Source organism: Eretmochelys imbricata, chromosome 6, assembly GCF_965152235.1.
Source record: "Eretmochelys imbricata isolate rEreImb1 chromosome 6, rEreImb1.hap1, whole genome shotgun sequence".
Lineage (NCBI taxonomy): Eukaryota > Metazoa > Chordata > Testudines > Cheloniidae > Eretmochelys > Eretmochelys imbricata.
The window spans coordinates 99706336-99720869 of NC_135577.1; the positions used below are offsets into that span (position 1 = coordinate 99706336).

Genomic DNA, 14534 nt, shown 5'->3' on the forward strand with positions numbered 1-14534 from the left:
ATTAAACCAAAATAAACTCAAACTGAAATAAAAAGAGTGTCCACATGGGAGTTTGTATTGGTTCAACTATATCAGTTAAAAAAAAAACAACAACAAACAGTAAGTTAAACCAGTTCAACTTGCCTATGTTGACAGGGTCTTAGTGACAGAAGAATCAGGCCCACTATATAAATGAATAATCAATACTAATGATGTGTCTATAATCAGCTGGGAGATGCGATTTCGAGTTCAGAAAGACATACATGTGCTAGCGCTGGTCGATATAGCATGCTAAAAATACAGCATGGTGGGGACAGCATGGGCGGTTGCTCAGGTTAGCTGCCCCAAGTACATTCCTAGGACCTCGGATATAGTTGTTCTCAAGTGGCTAGCCTGAGCCACACAGCTGCATTGCTACTTTTCAAGCAGAGCTAGCGTCTGTACATCTCTCTGAGCTGGGAATCACCCCTCCAGCTCAGAGAGGCACACACATACTAGCTCTGCGTCGACAGTAAGAAATCTGCCTTACGTGACCATCCCAGTAACCAGCAAAGGTAGATCTTAGTCAAACCAAAGTTTTCTGGAGACTTTGGAGAATGATTTTAAAATATGGTAGGATGTTACGGCTTACTACAGTTGGTCCTTATTACAGATTTCACTATACATATGAAAGTAAATTATCAATGGTTTTATGTTTAATATTTATAAAGCAATGGAGCTTTTGCTCGGATGCCAAAATGCAAAACACTGCTTCGGGCGCTTTTTGTGCGTGTAGCGCAAACAAACCCTGCTGTGCATCTTTGCTGACAATTGCTTTTGATTCTTCGTTCATGAGAATAAGCATTCAATAGCAGGGTTTTACTACAAATCTGGTATTCTTTACTGAACCCCTACTGTGGTATTGGAAACAATTCAACTCCGTTCTGCTTTGGAGATTACGGATATTCGTTCCCAAAACTGTCAGCGACTCCGTATTACCAATATTATTAATATTTGTACACCATAGCACTCAAAGGCCTGAATGCAGTGGATTATTAAACACAGTCCTTGCTTCAGAGAACTTCGTCTAATTAAACACAAAATGAGGGTAAGAATAAGGGAGAAGGAAAATGAGGGTACTAGTAAATCCACTGCATATTACATAGACTAGTTATGTGCACCACTTGAGAGTTCTGAATAATTTAACGATTTTACTTTTAGAAAACCAGTGTTTAAAAATTCCGTAACAAACCAGCTACAATCCCCTGGGCTCTCTCAAAGTTTGCACCCCCAGCCTATCCCAAAGATTTCTATACCTACTGCTACAGACAAGAGGTCCCTCTCTTCCTGGAGTACCTATCCCATATGGTCCTTAGAAATCCTACTCTCTCTATTGCTGTCCAGGGGCGGGGCTGGGTCCTTGGAGCAGTCGGGGAGAGAGGGTACAAAGTCCATGGATAATTTATGAAGCTTGAATATTCTTAAGATCTAGAGGGATATGAAGGCGCTCCTGAGGCCTGCTCATTAGCTTACCTTCTGAGGGGTGTGTATATATATCTATATATAGAGAGAGATATAGCCATAGAAACCATAGCCAATTTAAGGTCATTCAAGAGGGATTGTGGTCTGTAATTACAATGTGCATGGTCAGTAACTCAGTATTTGCTATCCTAGCTCCCTGCCGCACCCCTATATCATTCTGTACTTAGAATAGAAACAAGTACTGCAGCAAGAGAAATAGTGTGGGCCTGACTCACATTTACACTTTGGCCTCTTTACACAGCTCTAGCAGCGCCATGGGGCCTTAAAGTGAGTTGAAATGTAATGTGGTAAAATGTGATATCAAGTGGTCTGAGTGCTTACTGGTTCCCACTGTATTTAGAATTTACTTGAGAGTTAAACATTGAGAGTGACACATCATAATTTACCTTGGGATGATGTGTATGGTTCCGTGTAGTGTCCATTGTAATGTAGAGGAGGTGGTGGTTGCATCATGTAAGGCTGTGGCTTGGGCTAAGAAAGAAGATATTTTAAAAGTAGTTAAATACTACATGACTATTAAAGAGTCTTGAAGATCTTTAATACAAGGGGCTATTCTAAAAGCAAATTCAGTCAGTGTGTAACACAAAGTATCAGTTTTCAGGGCTAGCGAAGAGTAAAAGCCAACCAATGTCGTGCCTACAAACAGACGTCTAGGATTTTCTCTAGATGTAGGGGAAATCTTAAATTGAAAAGAGATGCATCTAAAATACCTAAAAACAAAAAATATTTTTAGATCAGTTATTAAGAAGTTACATCCTGGTTTTCTGACGAACTAATAAGTTTCTTAATTTATTGGTCCCACCTTATTTTTCATCATTTCAGCTTATTTCACTAAATGAAAAAATATTAAGTCAAATGGAAAACTGTAAAAATTCAAATCTTAGAAGTCAGACATATTCCTAAGAAAAGTATTCTTCTCCAGTCTTACTGACTATTAATGTAGTCACCACCATTTCTCCCCTCATGCGGAATCCTCATTCTAGTTAGCAAGAAACAAGAAGTGGCTCAAATGTAAAGCTATTTGAAAACCTTACCAGAGACATCCTGGAAGAGGACCTCCTTCTAACTGGATTCACTGTAACAGCCTGGGTTTGTCTACAAAGCAAGTCATATGATGAGCAACACTGTCAACTTAGGCCCAATCCTGTAAAGTGCTCACCACCACATTTCAGGGCACTTAACACTTCACAGGCCCTATGTTGCACAGTCCTCCCGCCAGTCCCAGAGGGAAGAGCTTTGTACAGCATATGCACAAATCACTGCTGTTGCTAGAATGAGAAGAAACACAAAAATAGGATGGAGAGGGAGAAAGACAAACACCTTGTTTATCTCACTGCCTCCTTTCCCCATGTACAGCACCCTAGCAGGGGAAGAATTCAGATTGCTCTGGCACACCAGGCTTCCCCAGAAGTGAGTGAAATGGAGGAGGACCTGAATTTCACATATGCAGTGGGCAGGGAGAAAGGTGGGATTTTCATGCTCTCACACCAAATTTCAACCCCTGGTAACCTGTAGGCTCCCTGGCCTGGATGTCTGTCTTTATAATAGTCTATAAAGGGTCCTCAATACTTACTAGGCTATTGAAATAAACAACAGCCGAATGCTCATTCTGAGTCCCTAACCAATCCAAATTTTAGATATGGCAAACACTGTAGCTATCATAAACAATGTTTTGTAGTTTGCCAAATCACTGCATGTTGGACTGTTCAGCAATGCCCATTTTCCCCACCCTATACTGTTTCTGTACCTGTCAGCGTGCAGTACAAGGACCCAAAAGACACCAGAGCAATACAAATACAGGACATGCAAAATTTCAGAAAGAAAGAAAGATTATTCTCCAGCTCACCCTTTGGGAAGAGAAGGACGAGAAAGAATTGGTAAGCGTGGAAAGGAAAGAATGAGGAAAGGTTTCTGAGAGCCTTCCACAGGTGGAGAGTCTGGGGAGTCTCTAAAGACAAGGTACGTGCAGACAAAATGGAGACAATCAACTAGCACATGGAAAAGAAAGGCACTTGTTACTAGCAGAGAGGACATTTTAACTGAACTTAGATGAGTCTGGGACAGAGGTTCTTAGCCTGGGTGTCAGCACTACCTTGCCCCTCCCTTTTGTTAAACAGGAGGATTTCTCAACTCATTGACATGGGGATCCCAGTAAGGAAAGGTTAAGAACTACTGATCGTGGGCATTTTTTTTTCTCTCTCTTTTTTTTTTTTTTTTTTAAAGTGAGCTATTGTAAAGGGTGCAGAATTGACAGCCCAGAGACTGAAGTTCATAATGTAACCAGAAAACAGATACAGTTCAGACAGCAGCTACACATGCTTCTGACATGTACACTACCTCCACCAATATGCTTCATCCCTGACCAGAAGGCAACCACCATGAGGGAGGAGAGGCCAGTCTGGTCTCTATTCCAAGTCAATCCTTCAACTATTTCTGAGAGTGTCAACAAGGGTGTAATTAATATTAGTGCTTGTTGTGGTGATTTTTCTGATATGGATATTTCTCTCAGTCTTTCCTTCAACTTCAGTAGGCTCTGAATCAGAGCTCAATAAGTCATTTATTGCTGGACTATGTAAAATAAATTGAATTAAATGGAAACCATGCTTATTCAGACTCACTGGACCCGATTCTCTGTCTCATACTAATGAGAATCAAGAGTAACTTGACTGAAGTAAAAAAGATTAAAAAAAAAAAAAATCAGAATCAGGCCCTTGATTTGCAGTGCGGAGACTGGCCCATTAAATTTAATCTTCTCACTTGTATTTAATTTGTTCTGCTCTGGCGCTTACTGAGCTATGAGGAGTCTGTGGATATCGAAAGGGCCGCATAGTGTAAAACTGCCAATCCAGCATCTTCCAAGCACACTACATTCACTCCCCCACTCCTTTAAAATAACTTCAGTGTCCTATTACAAGTTCAATCAAAAGCACATTCAGAGTCCCATAGATTTCAGTATTTCACAAACACCCTGACATTAATGGCCCAAGTAGATGCATTTACATCATTGAGATCCAGTTATTAGAAGAAGAGGACTATGTTCTCAGCTGTGACTCAGGGTTATAAAAATATTGTCCTCTATTATAAGGCTGCAACCGTTTAAGATAAATCCTTTCCATATTGTAAACTTTAGCACTGGGGATAAATAAGTGGTTGAAAGCATCAGGAGTAAACAAGGTCACTTTTAGTATATTCTAAACATGTTATATAACATTTAGGTTCATTATGGGAACAGAGACCTCCCCCCCCCCCCCAAAAAAAAACCAAAACTATTCTACTTACAGGCTACATTTATTTAGTCTGTAAAATTTGTGTCTGGCCACACACATCCTCCACACATATTTTGCTGTTTCCATGTCCTCCTGTCAAACAAAATATATATAGATATACGACAAAATATACAGGCTAAAATATACAGGCCCAACTCTTGGTCCCATGGAAGTCAGTGAAAGTTTTACCACTGACTTACACTGGAACAAGATTTGACCCCCTTCATTTTGATGTGGCAGCTTCTATATCAAAGTTTCTTAGGAACCATGTAATTTGCAGGACTAATCCAGCTGCTCAAGCATGAACACTCCACTAGATTAAAAAAAGCTGAAAATAGCAGCCTTCTGTTGAAGACAATCTTATGACTCAGAACACTGAATAACCATATATACTGTGCATATCACACTTTAAGACTATTACAATAATTATATTATTGAAGAAGGGAATAAACAAATGCTTTAAAGACTCAATTCTGCAAGGCGCTGAGCACTCTGGCCCTGACCCAGCAAAGCACTTAAACATGTACTTATCTTTAAGCATGTGAATAGTCCCATTGACTTCAAAGTCTTATTTAAACACATGCTTAAATGCTTTGCTAGTTTAGACCAGAGTGCTCAGCACTTTTGGTGTACTTACAAAAGATAAGATTTCTTAATGCCTTTTACTTTTGTATAAAAACTACTGAAGCAGCCATAGAATTCAAAATGTTATATTTGTGCCACCCTTTTAATTAAAACTTTTTAAAAATTGTAGCAGCAACTAAAAAACCTCCACATATCTACAAAGTTGAAAAAAATAACATTTTGGACAAATATAGTTTGAGGGATTATCTTATTTTGTGGTTTACTTGTATAGCTTTAGACTGATAGAAATAAAAACTCACTCACTTACAGTTTGGAACTGGATGGTCTCTTCTTTATTTGCCAGTTCTAATGCAAAAAAGGATTTGTTGTGGGACATATTGGCAATGTCATGCCACCTAAGGATATATGGAGAAGACATGACAAGTAAACTCTGGATTTTCAGCATACAGAAAGTATAAATGAAAAACAAAACCTATCTTTGGGAGGGTGAGGACTAACTGAGCAATAACTCCCCCCATCCCCAATCTGAGTCATGTGTAGCAAACTCTGCAATAGTGATTAAAGAAGCAGACTAACTTCACACCCATTAAATTATTGTTAAAAGGAAAACGGGGACATAATTGTAGTTCTTTGGAGGATGTATAAGTGTGGGTGGTATTATTTATAATGGATAATGCTTTGCTATTCCTGCTCAACTTTGCGGTCTTTCAACTTAAATGCATTTTAAAAAAAAAGTTTAAGACAAGAAACTAGCCATTAGCATGTCCTGACTTCTTGAAAGTTAATCACTCATTGTAAAAGAAAAGCTATGTCCAGTAACCAAGAACACTCAGAGCTATTAAGACCTGGTTAAAATGAATGAGAAGACAGGCGAGGATGAGCAGAACTTGGGGCCTGTAGAGATTCACTGTGCATGGCCCACTTACTCTGGGGTTGCAGAAACGTTCCAATATTTGGTCCTCAGTCAGTCAAAAACTCGATCTGATCAGATAAAATCCACTGAGAACAATGTCTACCTGGCCACAATGGTAACTATAAGTCACCAGTATCCTTGAAAGTAGCCTTCCACATGTGTCGCTACAAGACATTTATTTGGTAGGCCAAATTCCGCCCATGGATGCACACGTACAGCTCTTATTGAAGTCAGTGGGACTCATGTGCTTGCATTCAAAGGTGAAATCTGGGCTATTGGAATTGGGCCAGGTGGATCTCAATGCCATGCCTAGCATGGAAAAATATTTTTAAAATGTTTAACTATGAGAATGCCCAGAAAGGCTGCATGCTTCACTACTAGTGACAGCTTAATTGCAAACAGCAAATGATCTATCACTTCAGAATAGTAATGCAACTCTCCTCTTCTATATTTCCATATATAGAACACCCCCCAACATACTTTTACGATTGCACATCCCCAAGTAATTGATGTGCACGTTTTTTTTTTTTGTATGTGCCTGTATCTGCCAAAATGATGCTGCCTTTAGATTCACATGCATTTGCACAGGGGAATATACATAACTGTAGGTGACACACATATATAACGTAGCTCTAAATGAGCTAATCCTGCAGCAATTATATAGGTAAAACTCCCATTGACTACAGTACGTATGCACAAGGGCTGCAAGACAGGGCCCATATTTGGAACTGTGCTAATGAATAAGATCTGTATTCATCCAAGATGCCATGAAAGCAACTGGGGACTGCACAGAAAATGTTAATTTGCAAAGTACTCATCAGCATTATTCTGACGGGACAATACTCACCGAAATATAACAGGAGGCCGGCCATTTTTATGTTTCACAAAGATACCATCAAGACATGCCCCAATAAATAGGTCACTTCCCTGGCTATCCTAGAAGTAGTAAACAGAAATCACAAGAAAAACTCTTTATGAGCCAAAGTTACAGCAGAAACTGTTCACTTCAGTGAGGTCACAGAAAGGTTCTTACATAGGCAATGCAAATCTTAATCTTTAGTTTGAGATCATGACGTCTCCTCATCATGCAGCACTAACACAGGACTTGATACAGTGGTCCTTATGAAATCAGTGAGACAACTCAGGTGACTAAGAGATGAGGTATAGGGCCCAGAGGTTTCTTATACATTGGATTTTCTTGTTTTTTCTTTAAAATGGAAGAAATATATAAAGATGGTTGCACTTATTAAGTCACGTCAAGTGTCAAAGCCATCCTTACCTTTGCAGGGTAGCTCTCTTCACCATAGCCTTCCATTCTCTCTACCTCTTGCATATATAACGTTTCTGCATCAGGAGGTGTAAGGCCTCTACAAAAAAACAACAGTAACTTTTAATCTAGTGATCAGCTTCTAAAATTGTACCAGTGTGGGGGCTCCTACTTGTATTACTCTTGAAGCATGCTCGAAAAGCACTTAGAAAGATATACAGGCTATTGTGAAATCTTACTGCTTCTGGTCTGTCCAAGAGACTAAAACACTTGTCCTGGTCCTGCCACTTGGAATCCTGTAACCTCTTCCTCTCTAGCTTCCCTGATTTCCATATCACTTCTCGCCAATTCGTCTGCTATGTCTATTGAGACCATGTCACATCCCTCTTCAAATCCCTCCCCTGGCTCCCCATCACCCACCATATCAAAACTGAAAGTTTAGTATTTCCATTCAGGGTCCTTCATAATTCCACTCCAGCCTGCATCTCAGATTTATTTATTTATTTAGCACAAACAGTATGCTTAGCACTGTACAGTACAAGGAGACACACTAATTTCTTATTACATATCCCTTCTCATTCCTCTTTTCTCTGACAGTCACATCAGCCTCAGCTCCTGCACTTCCTTCTCCCACTCCCATCTACATTCCCTCTTTCTATAATGCATATTATGCACAGAAAAAGCCCAGAATCCTGATATGTCAGTCCTCACCCCTCTCCTCATTCCAATTCCTCCTAAAAACTTGCTGCTTCCATGCTACTTAAAACAAACCCACAACACTGAGTCACATCAAACTCCATCTCAAGCCCAACATTATTCTAACTAGAGGGGGAAAAAAAAAAAAAAAAAAAGATCAGGAAAACAAAGAATCTCATCTGATGCCGTCCTCTGGGTCTCCCAGTGCACCGTGTCTTATCTCTGTGACTTAGACTGAAAACACCTTGAAACAGAGGTTACCTTTAGATTGGTACAGCTCTGAGCATACTGTTAGTTCTTAAACAAAAATAATTGTGGTCACAATTTCCATTACACTAAAGCCAGAGATTAAGTTAAAGGACTTTATAAATATTCTAACAATGAAGCCACAGTATTTATTTTTGCTCTGATAAGCAGCATTACTACGATGTACATTTGCTATTTCAAATGTCCTGGCTTTACCCTGGATGTAAATATCCACACAAATTGCCAGAAGCTTGAAAATCACAGCACAGACAAGAGAAATGCAATTTTCTCCACACTACTCATCCCCAGCTGTGTCTCAACTCTGACTGGGAGAGAACATCTCTGGCAGGAGAGCAGTAGCTGTTCCTAATTATTCCTTCCCAGTTAGTGGCACCTATAGGTTTAGTGATTTGGAGATCTGTACTCTAGAAATTGGAGTGAGATTGCATCATACGAGGATAACTTTCAGTCACTACTGAGCCAGGATGGACTTGAACCAGCAACATATTGGTGACAAGCTCTATATCACACTACCTAAATATCCAACATCACCTATACCATAGAATCATAGGACTGGAAGGAACCTCAAGAGGTCTTCTAGACCAGTGCCCTGCACTCAAGGCAGGACTAGTATTATCTAAACCATCCTTGGCAGCTGTTTGTCTAACCTGCTCCTAAAAATCTCACACGACAGAGATTCCACAACCTCCCTAGGCAATTTATTCCAGTGCTTAACTACCCTGACAGTTAGGAAGTTTTTCCTAATGTCCAACCTAAACTGCCCTTGCTGCAATTTAAGCCCATTGCGTCTTTTCATATCCTCAGAGGTTAATGAGAACAATTTTTCTCCCTCCTCCTTGTAACAATCTTTTATGTACTTGAAAACTTATGTCTGGCGCCATGCCCCAAATCTTCTCTTCTCCAGAACAAACAAACCCAATTTTTTTTTTTCAAATCTTCCCCCATAGGTCATGTTTTCTACATCTTTAAACATTTTTGTTGCTCTTCTCCAGACTTTCTCCAATTTTTCCTGAAATGTGGCACCCAGAACTGGACACAACACTCTAGTGGAGGCCTAAGCAGCGCTCCAGCTGTCAGCCCTGGGATGGTAGGAACTCCAGCTGTCAGTGCTCAACAATGCCCCACTTGAGTCGATGCAAGCGCTCCTGGTGAGGATGCACACCACTGACAGAAGGTGCATACTGTATGGACACACAGAGCTGGTTTAAATTACTGCAATGGCTGTAGGCTGACCTAACTTAAGTCAACTTAACTTTGTAGTCTAGACATGCCTTTAGATCTGAAGTGACTGCTCCACAATTTCTGCATTTATGGAATCTTACCTGTATTTTTGATGCAGCAAGGCCACTTTCTGAGTTGCTTCCTCCAGTACTTTCTCCTCTTGTAACCAACCCTTAACATAAAGCAGAATTTAGTTAAAGAGCTAGTAGAAGGAATTCTAAAGGATAAAATAATTAGTTCCTTCACTCAGCAGGATCCTGACTTCCAAGTGAGCCTGTGGTTAGTAGGCTGTGAACAGATTACTGCAAAAACCTAAAACACACTTTGTTTTTTCCCCCCCACCATTTATCTTCACTATAATGTACAAACATCTTTAAACATTGGAATGTCCTGGAAAACTGGGATCTTGTGTGCAATTTAAAGCATTATGTGTAATTCAATTACCTGATAAAAACTTTAATTAGCTCTGTACTTGCAGAACCTCAATAATTTGTGCTTTGATTGGTTTGGGAGCAGTAAACGAGAGAGAGAAGTAGTGGTTCTCAGCCTTTATATAAGCATGTATCCGTTTGTTGAAATCTCTCTGATAAGCACTGCTATTTGTCAATACAGTGTTTGCTCACTTCGAAAGGGGTCTCCAAACCATTTGTTTTCTTTCAATAATGTCAGAAAAGCAGCTGAAGAAAGTGCTTACCACAGGAAACAAGGCAAATCTTTGTAGAAATTCCTGAGATTCATACTGATTGTAGTCTCCAAAGTCAGCTAAGGAAATGAAAGAACAGGTAAGATTCAAGTACTTGTGATGATGAAAGGATATAGTTCAGTGTGAAGGATGCGCTCTCTGTACAGCATAGCTCCATAATAATGAACTCTATTATTTAAAAGTAGTGGATGACACTGTACAATAGTTAGTAAACTTTGCAAAGTATAACAGTTAAGCAAATCATGTTGTGATGAGTGTATAAACCCCATACTGACCAAACAGGAGCTAAATAGAGATAGAGGCCTGGTGTATACCTCAGAGTTAGGTCAAGACAAGGCATCTTGTATTGACCTAATTACAGAAGTGTCCACACTTAAATTTCATTCCTGTCAAATTTCAGAGTAGCAGCCGTGTTAGTCTGTATCCGGAAAAAGAACAGGAGTACTTGTGGCACCTTAGAGACTAACAAATTTATTTGAGCATAAGCTTTCGTGAGCTACAGCTCACTTCATCGGATCCATTCAGATTACTCTCAAAGTAACTGCCCTGCTAAGCCAATTTAATAACTCCACTTCCACAAGCAGCATAGAGTCAAGGGGTCAATGTAGTTAGGTCAATGCAGTGTCTATGTTGACACTACGTTGCTTATGTTGATGGTTACTGGCTGTCAGGATCCTTCCCACAATGTCCCACCCGGACAGTACAAATCAACACAAGAGTTCTTTATGAAGACATGCACCGCCGACACAAGGAAAAGCGTAGACACACACAAGCAATGTAATTTCTGCAGTAGCTGTATTCCAATGTAAGTTAGGTCTACTTAATTTTGTAGTGTAGACATGGCCTCAGAGCTTTAATTAGCACCAACTTGTTATACCTGGAGGGTGCATCAGGCTCACTGAGGAGCTCAGCTGGGAGAAGGAGACCCAGGAGAATGGAGATCTGAAGTTCCTGCCCTGTGGGAAGGGTCAGACAGAAGCTCAGTAGAAGGAGAATTGTGGGGAAGCTACAAGCATGGAGTTAACGCCGGGGCGGTGGGGGGTGGAGGGCTTGAAAAAGGGACAAGATTCCAGCAAGCCAGCCCTGTGGGTTGATGCTCTGTAGGAAAGAGGAGAACTGGGAGAACCCAAGATGCGCTAAAAGCTGAAGCCTGGAGCAACTTCTGCCTGCCCTAGTTTGTATTTGTGTCTGGTTTCTGAGTTTTGCTGAGGGTTTTCAGGGGGTAGCTCTGCAAAGCTGAAGAGGAGCTCAGGAAGGACAGAAGATGTTGTGTTGATTATCACGATGTTGTTGGACATTATTTGGGGCCCTGGAAGGGTGGAACTATAGGGAGACGTGGATAAAGGCCAAGTCACCATTGTTAGAGCCCTGCATGGATACAAAAATTTGAATCTGCATCCCTGGTAATTAAATTGTATCTGATCTGTGATCTGCACTCCACCTTATAGAAGGATCTGCATCTGCACCAGCACCTTCTAGAGCAGTGGTTCTCAATCGGGCATCCATGGCCTCCTGGGGAGCTGCAAGCTGGTTTCAGGGAGTCCAGGACCCCGTGGGGCTCCGGGCTTCAGCCCCACAGGCAGTCCCCCTGAAACCGTAGCCCTGCTAATTGAGATCCTCTGCATAATCTAGAGCCCCGCACTATAAAAAAAAATTTGGATCCGCATCCGATCTGTAATCCAGAGACGGTAAATGAAGATCCGTATCCATGGATGCAGATATCTGTGGATATGATGCGGTTATCGTCAGATTTGCAGAGTTCTCACCATTGTACCAGACCAATGACAGAGCGAGGAGGAGAGCAAGACAGAGTTGCTGAAATGCCATATCACACCAGGAGTGCGGGGGGTACTCTGTGATGGTGAGACTTTGTCCTTTTTCTCCTAAAATATCCTACATAGTCTGTGTTCCATTTCTGACTGGTCACATGACACAGTTCAGACACTAATCCTTTTGATCTTAATTCTTTAGGAACTCCACTCCTGTTCCTCTCTTTTCATTTGTTGTCTCCTGCACTCAGTCGTATTCTGGCCCTTGGATCTCCTCTCCTCTCCTCTCCCCTCCCCTCCCCAGGATTCAAGTAGGCCTGGTCCTGGTTTAAGGCTTCTTTTACTGAGGATGCTGGCTGTCAGTTGCTCCAAATGAACACAACTTGCACTGGGTGCATAAGAATGGGAGGTAGGTAGGAAGGTAGCTATCCGGGAGATGATCACTGCTCCCTGATTCTCTACGGCAGTCCCAGTTCTGCTGTAGATTAGAACAGACTAAGGGCTGTTCTAACAATTCTCCACTGGGTATGGTCCCACAGAGACTGTACATCAGATAGGGATTGTTGGAACACACTGGACACTTCCCCTCCACACCCTAAAATGATCCCTGTGCTGGGAGATGTGGGGAGTGAGGCCTAGAATCCAGTTCTGCATGCTCTGCACTTGCTGGGGGTATTCACAGCAGTGACTATTGGGAGGTTTTAGTTCTCTTTTGGTCACCCAAGCAGCCCAAAGGGATCATAAAGGGACAGAGAACCTGCCTCTATATCTGGCCCCAGCTGTTGAACAGGAGAAATAAAGTGGGCTAAATACAGAAGACATCAAGAAGACCAAGGTGTTTAATGTATTTTGCTTCTATCTTCACTAAAAAGGTAAGTTGTGAAGATACTTCACAATGGTGAATTCGGACGGGATGGGCGCAACATCACTTCACTGTGGTCCCGTGCTTGCAATGCCACGCGTCACCTGGGGAAGCGCATCGGCTGCCGCTGGGAGTGGTGAGAGGAGCACCAGGAGCTGGGAGTCCTGGTGTCGCAGATCAGGTCCGACGACAACATCATCGTCACCCCGAACACCAGGGGCAGGCTGGAGAGGTCCCTGAAGGCAGCTATCTACTCACTGTACATGGAAACCCTGAAGTGTAAACCGGACCAGGGTAAAGCCTTCGAACTGACCAGCAAGTGGGACGTCAGCAACCACTTCCTCGCCGGGGATGGCTTCACCCATTTCACCAACTGGCGGTTCATCCACCGTGCCCAGCTCAACTGCGTCCCGCTCAATGGAGCCGTCCGCCATGGGAACCGAGACAAGCGTTGCAGGAAGTGCGGCTACTCCAACGAGACCCTGCCCCACGTCCTGTGCAGCTGCAAGCCCCACTCCAGAGCCTGGCAGCTGTGCCACAATGCCATCCAGAACCGCCTAGTGAAAGCCATCGCACCACGCCTGGGGGAGGTCGCCGTGAACTGCGCCATCCCCAGTACTGACAGCCAGTTGTGACCTGACGTAGTAGTCACCGACGAGCCCAGAAAAAGATCATCCTCATCGACATCACTGTCTCCTTTGAGAACAAGACCCCGGCCTTCCGTGAAGCCCGAGCTCGTAAGCTGGAAAAATACGCCCCCCTGGCCGACACCCTGAGAGCAAAGGCCTACGAGGTGCAGACGGATGCCCTGATCATCGGAGCCCTGGGCGCTTGGGACCCCTGCAATGAGTGTGTGCTGCGGACCTGTGGGATCGGTCGATGCTACGCACGGCTCATGCGGTGCCTCATGGTCTCGGACACCATCCGATGGTTCAGGGACATCTACATCGAACACATTACCGGCCACCGACAGTACCAGGAGGTGTGAGCCGGTACGACATCATGAATCAACCATGAGAAAGGGACCGAGAGACTTTTTCCATTGGACCATATGAACTGGAAACAAACTCACTGAACATTAAATCTCACCAAATGAGGGTAAATCCAGCCTCTTCATCGTATCCACTCATTATACTCCACACCTGAACATAGCCATTATACGAACAACATACCCCCATATCTCAATGTCTGTATTTTGACCCGTTAACCTTTTACCTCCAATCAGGGAGATTGCAGATTATGTATTCCTTATGCCACCGTTCCTTATTCCCTGATAACCAGAAACTTCTATGCTTAAACTCTGTACCGTTTTCTTTTTATTTCAACATCTTAATAAAATTATTAAGAACAAGGGGGAAGGAACACAAGCCAAAGTAGGGAAAGCACAGGTCAAAGAACATTTAAATAAATTACATGTATTCAAGTCAGCAGGACCTGGTAAGGAACCAGCTGAAACAATCTCAGAACTGTTAGTTATTATCTCTG

General features: G+C 42.2%; 1 protein-coding gene across 1 annotated transcript in view; it reads right to left on the reverse strand.

Moving 5' to 3' along the window:
- The window catches only part of PTPN21 (protein tyrosine phosphatase non-receptor type 21), a 60601-nt gene that overhangs the window by 25017 nt on the left and 21050 nt on the right, over positions 1–14534 (reverse strand). Inside the window, exons 5-12 of the mRNA XM_077819235.1 lie at positions 10410–10477; positions 9817–9887; positions 7544–7631; positions 7112–7200; positions 5659–5746; positions 4780–4859; positions 2535–2595; positions 1887–1971 (exon numbers count right to left, since the gene is read on the reverse strand). Coding sequence (XP_077675361.1) covers positions 1887–1971; positions 2535–2595; positions 4780–4859; positions 5659–5746; positions 7112–7200; positions 7544–7631; positions 9817–9887; positions 10410–10477 — 630 coding nt within the window. The remainder of the gene's footprint in view (positions 1–1886; positions 1972–2534; positions 2596–4779; positions 4860–5658; positions 5747–7111; positions 7201–7543; positions 7632–9816; positions 9888–10409; positions 10478–14534) is intronic.